Source organism: Sinocyclocheilus rhinocerous, unplaced genomic scaffold, assembly GCF_001515625.1.
Source record: "Sinocyclocheilus rhinocerous isolate Xijiao unplaced genomic scaffold, SAMN03320098_v1.1 scaffold299, whole genome shotgun sequence".
NCBI lineage: Eukaryota > Metazoa > Chordata > Actinopteri > Cypriniformes > Cyprinidae > Sinocyclocheilus > Sinocyclocheilus rhinocerous.
This window is the reverse complement of record NW_015652998.1, coordinates 1,846,029-1,863,336: the sequence shown is the minus strand read 5'-3', so window position 1 is coordinate 1,863,336 and position 17,308 is coordinate 1,846,029. Positions and strand designations below refer to the sequence as shown.

Below are 17,308 nucleotides of genomic sequence, written 5' to 3'. Positions count from 1 at the left end.
CTTGACCAGGAAAATAATCTTTCCTTGAATTGATAAATGATTATATTGTCTGCTCGGTGGACGGACAGATCAAATAATTGTAATATTGATTCTGCTACAGTTAATTCTAAGATCTAATCTAAATATTTATTATTATTTATAACCAGTTATAATTAATTATAAATATTTCCCTTTTGAGCTCATTTGCTACAAACTATTGTTCAAAAGTTTAGGGTCAGTAAGTATTTCTTTAAAAAAACACTTTTATTCACCAAATACTCATTAAATTGATCAAAAGTGACACTAACGACATTTACAACATTACAAAAGATTTGTTTTCAAATAAATGCTGTTCTTTAGAACTTTCTATTCATCAAAGAATCAAAAATCAAAATGTATCATGGTTTCCACAAAAATATTAAGCAGCACATCTGTTTACAAATTTGACCATAAGAAATGGTTACACTTTATTTTAAGGTGTCCTTGTTACAGTGTAATCATCAGTGGTGGATAGTAACGGAGTAGTTTTACTTCGTTACTGTACTTAAGTAAATTTTTCAAGTATCTGTACTTTACTGGAGTCGTTTTATTTTGAGTAACTTTTACTTTTACTTCACTACATTCCAAAGCATAAGATCGTACTTTTTACTTCACTGCATTTCATAAAACATATCGTCACGTGCTCCGAGACGCAGAAGCGGTGTCTGATTCAAGAACGAACTGATTCTTTTCAATGAACCTTTTAAATCGGTTCGCAAATCGCACCAAACGATTCATTGACGAATTAGAATTAACCGATTGCAGTTGTTCTCGAGTCGACAACTCACTGATTCAAATGATCCGTTTAGTGCGAGTCTCCAGTGAACTGAATTCACAAGTAAGAACCGGGAGATCTTGTGAGCGCGCGCGTGTCCTATGCTGCTAAAAGTAAGTAACTAATGTCGAATTTAGGGATTAATTATTGTAACTGAAAATCATATTTAGGTCAAAACTGTCAGTTGTTTGTGAACTAAATCTGCTGTAAAGGGTGATCTATTTAAGCCCACTGAAATTATTGAATGCAGACACATCAACATCTGTGTCTCTATTTTAGGTTTAAAAAAAAAAAAAACTAAACATTAAAATAACTAAATAAAATAATTAATGCGCGTTCATATTCCCCGCTGCCGTAAAGTTAACAGTTTTATTAAAGCCCTATGTGACGTCTGTTTTTATATTGTTTATCAACAGTATAAATTTTTATATTGTTTGGATTAACTAGCCGAGTAGACAGATATGAATGTTTATTCATCATAACCATACTGAAAATAAGTAAATATTGTTAGCTGATGCTAACTGTCTAGCTAACAAGCTTGCTGGTGCTAAGTTGAGGTAATTTTTAGATATAAAGTCCAAATATTTTTATTCAACCACCTAGATAGATTACATCTGAGGAAAAAGAAAGGATGTGATGTTCAAAACATGGTAACTACATTAAATATCAAAGTGGGAAGTGATGCCCTCTGGGAAATAGTATATCAGTCTGGCGAGTAAACAAAAAAATTTACTAGCCAATGGCGATTATATTGCCAAGGTGTGCGTAGAGGGTTGCCACTGAAATGCTTGAATGCAGACACATTAACATCAGAATCTAACATTAACATAATCTAACATTAACATCATTAAAATAACACAGATTAAATAAACTAACTCATGCACGTTCATCTTCCCCGCTGCTGTAAAGTTAGCAGTTTTACTAAAATGTGCTACGCATTTAGCCCTGTGACGTCTGTTTTTATATTGTTTATCAACAGTATACATTTTTATATTGTTTGTATTAACTAGCTGAGTAGACAGATATGAATGATTATTCATAACCATACTGAAAATAAGTAAATATTGTTAGCTGATGCTAACTGTCTAGCTAACAAGCTTGCTGGTGCTAAGTTGAGGTCATTTTTAGATATAAAGTCCAAATATTTTTATTCAACCACCTAGATAGATTACATCTGGGGGAAAAGAAAGGATGTGATGTTCAGAACATGGTAACTACAGTAATTATCAAAGTGGGAAGTGATGCCCTCTGGGGGCATTTGGCCAGGGGTGTTTTTACACCACAGACCAGGTTTGAGAAGAAAAAAAATCATTATGAAAATATAATTATATTTTCCTTAAAATGTTCTTCCTAACTTCAGGCCTTATTCTCATGTCATATATAACGGTGATGTTCTGCAAAACAACAAGCTTTCAAACACTTTTTTTCTTACTGGTGAAAATCAGATGGTCAGATCTGTTTTTTCTCAGGTACATCGCAGTGTAAGTTTCATAGTAAACATTACTACATCACTCTCGTCAATGTAAACTTTTGTACTTTCAATCGAGTAAAATTGAAAAAGGAGTACTTTTACTGGAGTAATATTTTATTATACGTATCTGTACTTTTACTCAAGTACTTGATTTGTGTACTTCGTCCACCACTGGTAATTATACATATAAGTACGGAGTAATGTTAAAGGGTTAGTTCACCCAAAAATCGTTCATCTTCGGAACACAAATTAAGATATTTTGATGGAATCTGAGAGCTGTCTGACCCTGCATAGACAGCAACGCAACTGAAATGTTCCCAAGTCCAGAAACGTAGCAAGGAGACCTGTAAAATAATCCATGTGACATCAGTGGTTCAGCTGCGTCACACGGATACGTTTTCTACGTTGTTTATGCTTTGATTTCGTTCAAATCAAAGCATAAACAACGTAGAAAACATATCCGTGAGGTGCGGCTGACACAGAACAACATACGCTGTTTGCGTTCAGTGGATATTCTCCAAAATGGCACCAGGGTGATGCGGAGGAGAGGAATTGTTGAATAAAGTCGTTTTTTTTTCTTTTGCGCACAAAAAGTATTCTCTTAACATCGTAATATTACGGTTGAACCCCTGATGCCACATGGATTATTTTACCGATCTCCTAGCTACGTTTCTGGATGTCGTTCGTGGTAGTACCCTTGCTGTCTATGGGAGGGTCAGAGAGCTCTCAGATTCCATCAAAAATATCTTAATTTGTGTTCCGAAGATGAACGAAGGTCTTACGGGTTTGGAACGACATGAGGGTGAGTAATTAATGACATAATTTTAATTTTTGGGTGAACTATCCCTTTAATTAACTACATGTACTTACTATATGGTTAGGGTTACTTGCATGTAATTATGCATAATTAATTGTTATTATAATAGTAAGTACATGTAACATGTGTAACAATGACCCCTTAAAATAAAGTGTTACCTAAGAAATATTTCTTGAACACAAATTAGCATATCAGAATGATTTCTGAAGGATCATGTGACACTGAAGACTGGAGTAATGACTGCTGAAAATTCAGCTTTGCATCACAGGAATAAATTATATTTTAAAATATATTCAAATAGAAATAGTTATTGTAATAATATTTCACAATAGTACAGTTTTTACTGTATTTTTCGATCAAATAAATACAGCCTTTGTGAGAATGAGAAACGTCTTTCAAAAATGTAAAAAAACTCTTACAGACCCAAAACTTTTGAACAGCAGTTTATATTAAGCTCATACCCATTTGGTCAGCTACAGCGGTTTTATACTGTTTTGTTTTTTTTGCTCGTTTGTTTGTTTTGTTTTTTGCACAGATTATTATTATTTATGTATTCTACATTATATTTGTTTCTGGCTAGTTTTTTTTATTTTTATAGACAAACTGCCTATTTGAACTTTCACGTCACGAACATAATCTATCCAGTATAATTAAAATATTTCAAATGATCCAGATCTCTTAATTTTGGATTATACAATTTATCAGGGTTCCTACCCATTTTCCATTTTAAAATTCCATATTTTTCCAGACTCAAATTTCCAAACCTCAGTAGATTTTCAGACCATATTTAACAAATGCTTAATAGGGCATTATTTTCAGCTTTTGGTATATAGTACAGTTATCTGTAAATATTTTTATTTTCTCAGGGTTTTTTTTTTTTAATTGATTTTCTCGAAGTGACAACCTACAGAGTCCCTAAAATCATCATAATAATAATAATAATAAAAATATAGACTTTTACATGCACACCAGAAACTTTTTTCTTGTGTGCATGCCCTTGAGAAACTATTCACATGCACATGGGAATTTTTTTGCACGCTTATGCATTACAATTTCTAGTTTTATATAACCTATTTCCTTTGTGCATCACTATGAATAAAGTGAGAGCATGGATGCACATGAATTGAAATGAACAGAGATCTACTTGCTCAAAATTTGGCTTTCCTTATTTTATTACCTCTAATATCAAGGCATAATGTCCAATTTAACACATTCTCTGTGACAGCACAGAAACCATGACACAAAATGGGCTGATGACAAAATTTGCCAAGTTCAAGGGTCTATACAAAAAGACTGGTACTGTAAAAATGTTTAAAATTTGGCCTTCATTAGGGCAGTATGCAATATTTCAAGGCCTTAGGTACGCCAACTTTGTGGTGGCCAACACACCACACCGCGAAATGGGTTGATGGCACAACAGGTAGCTCAGTGTGCATATGCCAAGTTTAATGGTTTCTCGTACACACATTAAAGTCTGTATATTTTTTATTTTTGCAAAGATCCTTGAGGCTATGTAATACAGTGCTAAGAATTGTGAGAAGAAACCCAAAATGCTTATAACCTGCATTTGCATAGGCTAATCAAAAAATGCATATTTGACAATCACTAAAGAATCACTAAACAGCTGCCATGAAATCTCACTTCTCGTACAATAAATTTATTTTCATTAAATTCTTAATTTTCTATTAGAAAAAAAAAGTAAATAGGGGCAAAAGTCTGGAAACACAAATATTTTTCCATACTCTGCTTTCTTTTTTCCATACATTTTCAGACCTGGAAAATACTTAAATCAAATTCCATACTTTTCCAAACTCCGTAGGAACCCTGATTTACATAATAATAATTTATATAATTATTTAATATAATAGTACATATAACATAAAAACACATGCTGAAAAGAGTGAGAATGACTGGCATTGGACATAACATGAGTGCACACAGTGTAATGGGACTAGTCAAGTTTCAGAGTGTGAAGACTTGATCCCGGACCAGCGTAAAAGCCAGCGAGTTATCAGAGCAGGTGGGATGTAGAGTGACTCAGTATGAGGAACAGAAGGTGGCTGCTGGTGAAGGTCTTGGCATACAAGCGCCACTGCTGGCTAGAGCTGGAAATCAAGTTCATTACAGTCATGCGCTTCCAAGGCCTCTCTCTCACAGCTGGGTTGCCACGCGATGCCAATTGCAAGCTGACAGCTTCAATTTCATGCAACAAGATGGACAATTATAATGAATGGAACCCTGGTACGTCTGCACAGTCACGCTCTACGAATTCACCAAGTCAGAACCAGCAACAAAGATGGAAAATCGTCCAGAAATGTCAGAATCACACGTACTCATGTATCCAAGCATGCATGTGAATAAACTTAAAATTCTAACACATTCATTAATCCTTTGAGCTTTTAATAATCTTTTTTTTCCCTTTCAGCACAATATTAATTCAGCCCATATAAAAAAATAAATAAAATAAAAAAGCACATTTCACTCTCCTTCTGTGTGTCTTTAGCCTCTGGGATGAAAAAGATAACAACAAACCACTTCCCTCCTCTCAAGGCACACTTCTATCTGAGCTTTTTACTAAAATGAGGAAGGATGCGTTTCAGATACAAGCCCACTGAGAATCTTAATAAAATATATATTATATACATAAAAAAAAAATATCAACATATATTCAATAAAATCAGCGAGATACACTGACTGACTGATTTGTACTTTTCAACCCATTCTTTTTCAGAGACAGAGAGACACTCACTCTGTGATCTCCTCAGTAACCGTGTGCTCCACCTGCAGACGGGAGTTGACCTCGATGAAGTAATGTTTACCGTGTTTATCCACCAGGAACTCCACTGTGCCTGCATTCTCATAACCGACCTGAGGAAAGAGATGGAACGGATTGAGCTATGAGAATTACAAACTTTTCAGAGTTTCACAGGCACAATTTACATCCTAATGAAAAATAAAAATTTAAAATACTATGAAATTAAAAAAAAAAAAGTTTTTATTTAGCACACGGTGTGATGCCCTAGTGTCACAGCAGATGTACTGTACATGTGTATTGTATGTATGCAGATAAAGTTGGACATAAGCATATATATATATATATATATATAAACTAAATAATATACATGCCATTTTGTTTTTGCCACCTTATTACCAAACTCAGGTACATGACTGAATACAGTTTGAAAGATCTGCATCATTTTGTTGATTACAAGTAATAAACATTAAATATAAAAAAATATTGTTTAGTTCCCACTGACATGTTTAGTTCCCATTAACAAAATAAATATTTGTTTGTCATACAATAACTTCAGTAACAGGGTTGAACGATTGAGCTCGACAGATGGATTTAAAAGATACAGTACACATCTTCACAAAAAACTACTTCCATACTGATTTTTGTTCATAGATAATAGTTTATCTAACAATTCTCTCTCCAAAGGAAACTGGATGTCTTTAATGGGACACTAAATGTATGTAATGGGACACTAAGTGTATGTTATTCATAAAAACTGAAACCATAAATAATGTTTGTTTAATTTTTTAATGACAGTTGTGGCTAATACCAAGTTACCACATTTTTCTTGCAGCAATAATAGTAACTATGGTATATTTTGTGGAAATTATAGTACATTGTGGTAAGGAAGGATTATTGGAAAGGCATCAAGACAGCAGGTTGCCTCTTACTAGGCCACATCTTGACACACACACCACATAAAGCCCAACAGGGGTTCCACAATCCCATCCTCAAATTTCGCAGAAGTGCAATCCAATTTGTCCTTAGGCCTGTCGCCGCTGCCAAATTTCCTAACGCAACACATTTTGGATACACACCGCCTCTCACACACACAGCCGTGTAGTGTTTGGAGAGTAAAGCATCCTTGATAAATGGCTGCCAACACGCACTGAGATCAAACAACCAACCCTTCACATTCCTGGCTGATATTCATACTCACACCCGTTCGAAAATCTCGCAAGCCCTGCGAGACCACAAGAGGACATGAAGACTGTACACTTAAGATTTGAGAACATCCATCATTCATCCAGCACTTTCTCACACATGCACTGAAATACAGTGAGCAGATTAGAATTATTAGACCATAGCAATGAAAGAGATGAAACGAAACAAGACGGCGCATAGTGCCCATGAGAAGAAAGGCACAGACAGGTAATTAAATGGGTAAAATGAAAGGAGGAAAGGATGGAGAGCAAGAGAGGAGGACAGATGGCATTCCACCGAGAGGACTAAAGAGGGTGAGGAAGAAGGAGGGAGAGAGATGAGTGATTATGAGTCTCACAGCTTGATACAATTTCTAATTACTTCACAACATCCAAAGCATAAACAGGGTCTGCCGACAGTCTACGACAAAAGAGGTCAAAGAGGGAGGGTTTTTGGGTTGGTTTTCATCTAAGATTCAATATATGGAATTATGACTGACAGAAGGAGAGAGAAACAGAGGAGGAGCCTGAAAGCAGAGCTGTGACCACCATTCAAGGAGAATCGTCTCAATAAATTCAAATTAGTGGTCAATTATTATGAGTTTATGAATAGCAGGGTGTAAGGTATAATTCATCTAAAACTGACATTTTTTTCATCCCAATGGGACAATCAGATATAATTTCTATGAAGTTTCCAATAAAATTCTATTACAAGCCCACTGAGAATCTTACAGGTTTCAAAGGGTCTAAGATGATGATGTCTTGCACTTATTATCATGTTTTTTTCGACACTGACATTTTAACAGCCGGAGTACAATACAAATTTTGAGTGTTAATTAGTGTTATGGGGCTGCTGAACATCGCCCAACAGTTATGCAAGTTTAATTGCATTTGGCCACACAAAGTGTCTTCATAAATGTCAACGAATATTTAGCCGAGTCATTATTTTGCGAAAAAAAAGCATATCTTCTCAGAATCTAAATGTCAGACAGTCAGGTGGTCAAAAACGGAGACATATTTTAAGATCAGTCAGTGCAAGTTTCTTTCAGTTAAAACAGCCCAGACATGCATTTTAGTCTGGGACTAGGCTTAAGCCTTGTCTATGAAACCGAAGGTATATTTTCCTTACACCTTTAAATACATGTGTGCACAATCTTAATCCCTATTTACAAAAAAAAAATGGTAAAACATTTTTAAAGATAAAGTGTTTCTTACAAATATCGTACATTATTTATAAATGCCACGGAGGCAGTCTAACATGTGACATTTTACTATATAATTTTTTTTTATTGTGACAGTAAGGACATTTATAATGTTACACAAGATTCATATTTCAAATAAAAGCTGTTCTTTCTATTTATCAAAGAATCCTGTAAATAAATTATAATGGTTTCCACAAAAAAACTAATAATAGAAAAATCTGCTGTGTCATCACAGGAATAAATTACATTTTAAAGTATATTAAAACAGGAAACAGTTACTTTAAATGGTTATATTATTTCACAATATTATTTTTTTACTGTTTGATCAAATATTGTCCCAAGTAATGTTGATTACATTTACTTTTTCATTTTTATTTTATACATATGCATATACACACACATCATATAAAAACCCAAATGTCATTCTAGCCCCATATTATTTTTTCATCATGAAACATGAATAGAGGCAGAACTTCTCTCAGACAAGGAAAGCGGATTGTGATTTTATACTGCCAAGCTCCATAAAGGACAAAAAAGCAGCATTAAAATGTCATAAAAGCAGCGCTTACCATTTGTGTGGCTACATTGAAGTCTTCTGAAGTCATTTGATAGCTTTGTGTGAGGAACGGTCTGAAAAATGTGTCCGTGTTTACTAATAATGTCTCCCCTGGTATAGCCATCAAACTCTCACTTTTGTCCATTTATTCATAGTTTGTCACATGACAAGAGAAAACCTGTGGCATTTCACACCAATGGCATCAAACTTGGTGCAAACATTTTTTTAGAGGTGTAAAAGGGGAAGACTCTCAGAAGATAATGGATTTTCAGTCTGTTTCTCATTCAAAGACATATGACTTCATAAGCCTCAGAATATGGGTTGTATGAGTCACATGGACTACTTTAATAGCTCTTTTTTGAGTTTCACAGTCTAAATCACTTTTCATATCATCATAGTGTCAAATCTATTTTCCTTGTATTCAAAACAGAAGCCCTGACATGCATCTTAAAATCACTCCTGCTCTTGTGTTTTACATAAAAACGAAAATATGGGATTGGTATGAAAATTGACAAAATTTGCAATTTTATGTAAACTATTCCAGAGAATCCTAAACGGACAGTGACCTCTGGATGCTCTAAAGAACTCACCGCGTCATTGAGATGGAGCATTCGAGAGGATTTTTATGCTTTGTACGGACTGTCTTTATCGTCACAAAAGGTTGATTTGCTCATAGTTGCTATTTATTTTAACTATTTCTTTTTTTTTTTTTTTTTTTCACCATCCAATTTTGTTGTACCAAAAAGAGCAGCTCAGAAATTCTGCCTAACACTTTGAATAATATGAAGGATGAGAGGATGTGTAAATGATATTCGGGTGAACTATTCCTTTACACTTGTAGATTCGGTTACATCCTTGCATGAAAGAGACAGAGACAGTAGTAAGAGTGAGAAAACTGATTCTGACAAGCAGAGGAGACAGAAGAACGACATGCAATCACTGAAGTTAAACAGCGTTATGTAAATACCATCATCTTTTACTGATGATTAGCAGTGAAGATGCTTTCGGTTCACAATCAACCTCAGCGTGCCTAAAACACATGCAAACGGGGTTTATAACAGTGAGTGTTGAGTGTGACTGAAACCACATCAAGGCTGTGATCCCCAACCTGTGCTTCAGGCAATGTGGGTAGAGCAACTGTCTCCATGGCAACAGCTGACAAAACAAAAAAGGCATTAAAACAGGGGAGATGTTTCTGTCATGTTAATACCATTTAATTCCGCATTAAATGTCTAACCAGCACATAAAAAAGCTGCTACAGTGACCACAACATTAAGCGGCCCCCCAAGAAGAACAAGGTCAATGAAATGTGTGTAACATAATTGGTGGGGAGAGTCTTCTCACATATTCCTTCCTCCATGACAACACGGTTATCCGTTTAACAGGGCTCCGACAAAAAGGACAACTTACAAGGCTGCCCATAATGGGGTACACACAGAGAAGTGAATGACAAAATAAAAAAAACTATTGAGAGGAATCTGTGCCGGCAAACATGCTTCAAGCCCTCGAAGAACAGAAAGGAACAAAAAGACAGACAGACATCCAGCACAGGAGAAGAAGAAAAAAATGGAGCATGAAATGGCGATAGCTCTGAAGGTCAGAGAGAACACTGCCACATCCTCTTTTTATTAGTAAGGACATGGATGAGATATCTCTTAAATCTGTAGCACGTAGTTGAGTCACCCTATAAACAGAAGTTTTGTTTTTCAACTTCTTGTTTTAGCTAGGGATAGGGTTAATTGTATATTACAATGGAAATAAAACCTAACATAGCATGTTTATTGTATCTGTTTATTTATTATATTTCAGTTGACAATGTATTATTAAAAAGACTTAAAGTTGTGTCCTTAGGTTATGCATAATAAATAATTTAAAATAAATAAATTGCCATAATGGCATCAACATCCTCCTTTAGGAAAGTCAACTCCACTAATTAAAGTCCACTCAATTGTATCATTTTATCTAATGTTTGTTTATGTTTGTGATTAGGGTGCAATCTTAATTTAACTTTTCAGCTCTGTTACCAAGTATATATTTGTAAACATCATTATTAAATTATTCAAATAAATATCTTGTAGTTTCAAAACTTTACACGTAACTAAATGGCAATCAACCCTGTTACCATCAACTCTGTTACATTTCGAAAGACAATTAAATATTAAAATGGAACTAAAACCTAAAATAGTCAACTGAAATATGAACGTAAACTTACGAAGAAAATATATTATTTAAAAGGTGTGTTTTTAAATCAACCCCGTCACCATAATATTTCTGCCCTATTAAAGTAACAAATTATTCCAAAAAATAAATAAATAAGCTTCATAATGACATCACTGTCCTTTAAGAAAGTAACCTTCACTGATTAAAGTCCACTCATTTTTATAATTTTATCTTATGTTTAATTTTGTCAGTGAGTAGGGCACAAGTTAACAGGTCAACTCTGTTACCAAGTGTATATTTGTAGACATCAGTATTAAATTCTCCAAAAAAAAAAACTAACAAACAAACAAAAAATTGCATTATAGTTTCACAACCGGAGCATAATTAACTGGCAAAACCATCAACCCTGTTTCCATCAAATCTGTTACCTTTCTAAAAGGATTATTATAATATAAATTATTATAAGTATAGATCTGGCACAATGCAATTCATTAATGCTTATGCATACTATTTGTCTAATGTTTAAAACAATACCACATATCTAAGAGAAATACCCTAAATCAGAAAAATCACCTGTCTCTTGGAACGCTACAGTTTATATTCTTACGGCTACTGTTGGAAACAGTGTTTAACGTCTGCTAAAGGTCAGTTCAAGTCATGTTTGCCCCAATATGAAGAACGGGAAACATTATCACACATGACATTTCCATTTCTGTGACACACAGTCCTAATGATTAAGCATGATGGTGACAGGCCATTTCGTTCTTACAGAATCACATGAAACTTCTACCACGCTTCCAAAAATGGAATTAGACAATTAAAAGAACCAGGGAGAATTTTCTTTGATATTAAAGATGGAGCATGAGAGAACAAAGGAATACATCCCACTGCCCTTAAGAAAAAAGCTGTACTCAGCCATAGGAAATGAGACTGAGGGGAGTTTCAAGCGTCTAAGGGAACATGTCAAACGCTCAAATTAGGTTTTAATGCTTGCTCTGAGAAATCTGAAAGCCTGGCCATCTTCTCCATTTCCTTCGTCCATATGATAGAACAGATGGAGGAGAGATTTTAGCTCGCTCACTCTCTTTATCTCTCTCGCTCTCCTCCTTCACCAAGTTCCCTCACTTCTTATACAGACACACACACACAGACAATACTCCATATCTCTCTAGCTCACACACACGCACGCACGCACAGAAATGCTAATACATTCATATTCTCCCGAATGCTAAACAACTGACAGAAGAGAGTCCAGAAGGGGTGAAACACGGGTGACCGGCGCAGTATGTTATGTGTATGTGTGTCTGTTGAATTCAGAAGACATCAACAGGAACTCTGCACCGATAACCCACTAAATGAATCTTTTCAGTGTGGCTGAAGATTCCAGCTGCTCCAAATGTAACCATGCATGTTTATTCAAGAACTCTATAGATCTAAAATTGCTATGTATTAAAAAAATTTAAATGTCTTCAACATTACTTGGAAAAACCTACCATGCGTAAGATCTTTCATGAACAGTCAGAAGCTTTATTAATACTACGCAAGAAATGTCATGTTTGTGATTCATCAGACTGACACAAACTCTGCAAGGCAGGCGTGCAATTGCGCACATAGAGGGACGTGGTGTATCTGTGCGTGGACATGATTACACACGCTAGTACAAACAAGTCAACAGAAATTGCAAAAACTGCTACCAACCATGAAATTAACTGCATTTCGAGTGTGAAGTGGCTTAACAAATAAACATACGTGGGGTTCTGAGTCCACATTTGTGAAAATTAGTGCATTTTGTTGTAACAAATGCTCAAATACATTGAACAATGATGCTAAAACGGATATTGCAAGTTCAAATCTGAAATTTACTAGATTTTCCATCTTCCCTTGGTTGTTAAAGGGATAGTTCACCCAAAAGTGAAATTCTGTCATCATTTACTCACCCTCATGTCGTGTGTGACTCTTTCAACTGCGGAACATAAAAGATGATATTTCAAAAAAACATTAAGGTCCAAAATGACATTGTACCCTATTAACACCAACACAGTTTCACTGAAGAAAGTCAGTCACACAGGTTTGGAACGACAAGAGGGTGAGTAGGGTTAACTCTCTCTTTAATGTGACTAAAATTGCAAAAGTATTAAACACAAAAGATGAAACACTGAAGCTGAACAATTTCAAGCAATTCTTCTACTTCAGACTAGAGAAGTCAATTAAATCTTCACCCAGTCTAAGAGTAATTAATCTTTTCCCTTCATAAGCAGGCTTCAATATACTGAGTTCAGAATGACTCTCTCTCATGAGGTCAGATCATCGGCACAGGCACATGTCAATAGTCAGTCAATAATGCGCTCTCTTCATATACAGCCCTCAACTGTCACTCACAAATGCTTCAGAACGTCAGATATAAACACATTGGAGCAGCACATTCAATACCAATAAAGATGAAGAACACAACAGAGGACAACTGCGGGTTTCCATTTCCATTTATGCATTTGTCAGATATTTTTATCCAAAATGCTAGACATACGCATGTGTCCTCATTGGCATTTGATCAAAGATGCAGCAAAAAGCACTTGTCAAGAAGTAACTCTTTTGATGTTGAGCTAACTGTCAGTTTGGCTTGAGTTTTCGGCTTGTATAAATGTCTTGCTAAAATCAGACTGAGAATTCTACTTACATTTACATGTGATACGAGTTCAATAGGGATAGTTCACCCAAAAATGAAAATTCTGTCATTAATTACTCATCCTCATGTCGTTCCAAACCGGTAAGGCTTTCGTTCATCTTCAGAACACAAATTAAGATACTTTTGATGAAATCCGAGAGCTGTATGACCCTCCATAGAAATCAATGCAACCGAAACGTTCCCAGGCCCAGAAAGGTAGTAAAGGACATCGTTAAAATAGTCCATGTGACATCAGTGGTTCAACCGTAATGTTATGAAGCTACAAGAATACTTTTTTGTGTGCAAAGAAAACAAAAATAACTTTATTCAACAATGTCTTCTCTTCCATGTCAGTCTGCGACACGTATTCACGAGAGTACCATGACGCATGCGTGTGGTGCTGCTGACGCAGGAGCCGGTGTTCTGACAGAGCGCGCATGCACTGAGCCTTGTTTACAAGCAGAGGAATGCACACGCATGCATCGTGGTACTGTTGTGAACGTCGAAGACGGACACAGAAGAGAAGAAATAAAGTTGTTATTTTTGTGTTCCTTGCGCACAAAAAGTATTCTCGTAGCTTCATAACACTACGGTTGAACCACTGATGTCACATGGACTATTTTAACGATGTCCTTACTACCTTTCTGGGCCTTGAACGTGGTAGTTCCATTGCTGTCTATGCAGGGTCAGAAAGCTCTCGGATTTCATCAAAAAAAAATTTATTTGTGTTCCGAAGATGAACGAAGGTCTTATGGGTTTGGAACTTCATGAGTAATTAATGACATAATTTTTATTTTTGGGTGAACTGTCCCTTTAAAGGGATACTCCACCCCAAAATGAACGTTCATAACATTACGGTTGAACCACTGATGGCAGATGGACTATTCTGACTATGTCTTTCATACTTTTCTGGACCTTGACAGTGTAGTTTACTTGGCAGGCAATGGGACAGTCACAAGCCTCCCGGTTTTCATCCAAAATATCTTACATTGTGTTCCGAAGACGAACAAAGCTTTTACGGGTTTGGAACGACATGGGGGTAAGTGATTAATGACAAAATTTTCATTTTGGGGTGGAGTATCCCTTTAAGAGCAAAAACTGTTTAAATAGCGAACAGAGTATACATTTTGTGTCATGAAAGAAAAACTCAGCCTCAAAAAAAAAAAGTTACTGATCAATATTATGTTAGCAGCTGATGCCATCTGCAATAGTATCAGGCAAGCCTTTGCTCTTTTCTTAAGTACATGGAAGTCCTGTGTTGGTTCCTTTAAACTGAATTATTCAGAATTTATGCAAAAATGTGTTAAATGTTGTTAACGGATCAGCCGCAGAGGATAAAAACTGTTTTTCCTCTTACAAATCTTTAAATAAACCCTAACAGGTGCATGCTGTCATATGTCAGCCTTCATTCCCAAATGAACAAGTAACATTCAGTAAGAACACCAACATTTGCTCCAAGGTAAATTAAGCTGACTAAGTTAACGTTAATTCATTTACTTATTGATTAGGGTCAAAGCAGAGTTCATAGTGCCGGTGAGCATGTTGTAGAACTGTTCTGTTCACTTAACGCTAATGTTATCAGATGTAATTCTTTTCAAAAGAAGCTTTTTTCCAACAAAGTGTTTGCTTTGATTCTGAACTGCAATCTGTGCAGTTTTTAAATCACGTTATCATGTAATTTAACAATTTCTTTAAAAGAAAAATGGCTGATGAAAATGCTGTAAAATGTCCTTATTCCTTCCAGCCTACCTAAACAATAATATCCAGTTCATTTTAACCTCTTTATATTACTTAAAATCACATTTTCTTTGAAAAATTCTGTAAAGTTTGTCTCCATTAGCAACATTAACCAAGAGGGGAGGAGCTTATCAAAGGATAAACTGGCTTGGGTTGCTGTGCAGCTTCAAATTTACCCATACTTTTTGTAACCTGGTGCCAAAAATCCCTGCCAAAGAAAAAGCACCACTCTTTCTCATATCTCCAGTAGATAAATGGGGAGTCATCTCAATTATCACCAGTAAAATATGGAGTGCCACAAGGATCTGTCCTAGGTCCTCTGCTATTTTCGATATACATGTTGCCCCTTAATTGATTTTTCCGTACATTTCTGCCATATGTACATTGACTGACAGTCACCACTGATAAGCTACCACTAAATATTGTAGAAACTTAATTTGCTGTAAAGTTGCTTTGCAATGATTTGTATCGTGAAAAGCGCTGTACAAATAAACTTGAATTGAATTGAAAATATTAAAATCACAATTGAGAGGTTCAAACCTCCCCAAATGCCAGTGCAGGCTGTCCATATGCTGGCTCAGACTGGCATACAGAGATAAGAGTCACCCAGATGAACAACATATGAAAAAAAACCTCCTGTAATAAACAGATATCAGTGTCAAGACCCATCTGAATATGACTTTAAAAACACTAAGAGGTAACAGCACAAGTAGTTTTTATGGTGGAAACTGGTTATCAATAAAAGTAATAAATTGCTATAGTTATTCAGAAGCTTTGTTACTCTTTTTAAGGCAGATGTTACTGTGTTTCTTTAACAGCTTGTCTGCTGCAGCAAAAAGAGACCTTTTTTTGGTTTTGGCATATGTTTATGCAGTGAAATGGATGAATGGAAAAGTTTGATTATGGTTGTTATCCATCCAATGGCACAGCAGCGGCACCTGCTGTCTAATTCAGTGTAACGCATCCTCAGGTACTGTGATAGACCTAAATTTACATTCACACAATTTTGTTTTCTAAATTACTTCATCCTTGCTAGCTGCCAATCAAAAAAAAAAACATCATGTAGTAAACTATTTCAACTAAACATACTGATGACAGATATGATGAAAAAAAATAACAATGCAAGATATACAATACACTATAAATGTTTTTGAACAAGAAAAATCTTGAAAGATATGATCTTTAAAAATAAAACCGTCCAACAGTCAGTAATCTGAGACTGACCCGCTTGACGTGTGAGATGAAACTGAACAGTGAATCAACACTGATAAACTGAAGCACTTTGAGAGTTAATTAACTAATATTAGAGTGTAGGGGACATTGTGAATATGCTCCTTCTGTAACAATGCACTAAAACACTACAATGAAGAAAAGAAATGCATAAAGAAATGTGCACTTATTAGTATATTATTATTTCAGGAGTTTAGTGTTCACAAGTACAGTATCCACAAATTATTTAAATCATATTTTAAATAATGTTAATAATCATTAAATTTAATACTTCTTTTCGTTTATTCGTTTTATAATTTAATCATTATTACTACTACTATTACTATTATAATTGCCATTATTATTATTCAATTAATATTAATTTATAATTACGATTACTATTTAGTAGGGATGTAACGATAAACCGCCAGCCGGTTGAAAATCGATTTAAATATGTGACGATTCAAATCGGTTGAGATACTAAACAAATCGCGATTCGGTTAGGGGTAGGAGTTTATATGAATGTATGTCTGAGGGGAACTTACTGTCTTTCTATGGTATTTTTTATTTTCCTCTTGCCTCTGTATAATGCATATTAAAGTTCATAAGTGATTCTTCCCACTGGTCGCTCTTTTGCAACTAACTTTCTCAGCTGGTCGCACAAACGTTTACATTTTTTTTTTTTGCGCTACAACATGGGATTATTCAATGCATGCTGATGAACTTTTATCATAGTTTATAGTTATATGGAAACGAAAGTGGTTA

At 35.2% G+C, this 17,308-nt stretch overlaps 1 protein-coding gene across 1 annotated transcript in view; it reads right to left on the bottom strand.

Annotated features, from left to right (window-relative positions):
- The window catches only part of LOC107715262 (pyruvate carboxylase, mitochondrial-like), a 142,135-nt gene that overhangs the window by 106,696 nt on the left and 18,131 nt on the right, over nucleotides 1-17,308 (bottom strand). The window contains exon 8 of the mRNA XM_016521346.1: nucleotides 5,831-5,949. Coding sequence (XP_016376832.1) covers nucleotides 5,831-5,949 — 119 coding nt within the window. The remainder of the gene's footprint in view (nucleotides 1-5,830; nucleotides 5,950-17,308) is intronic.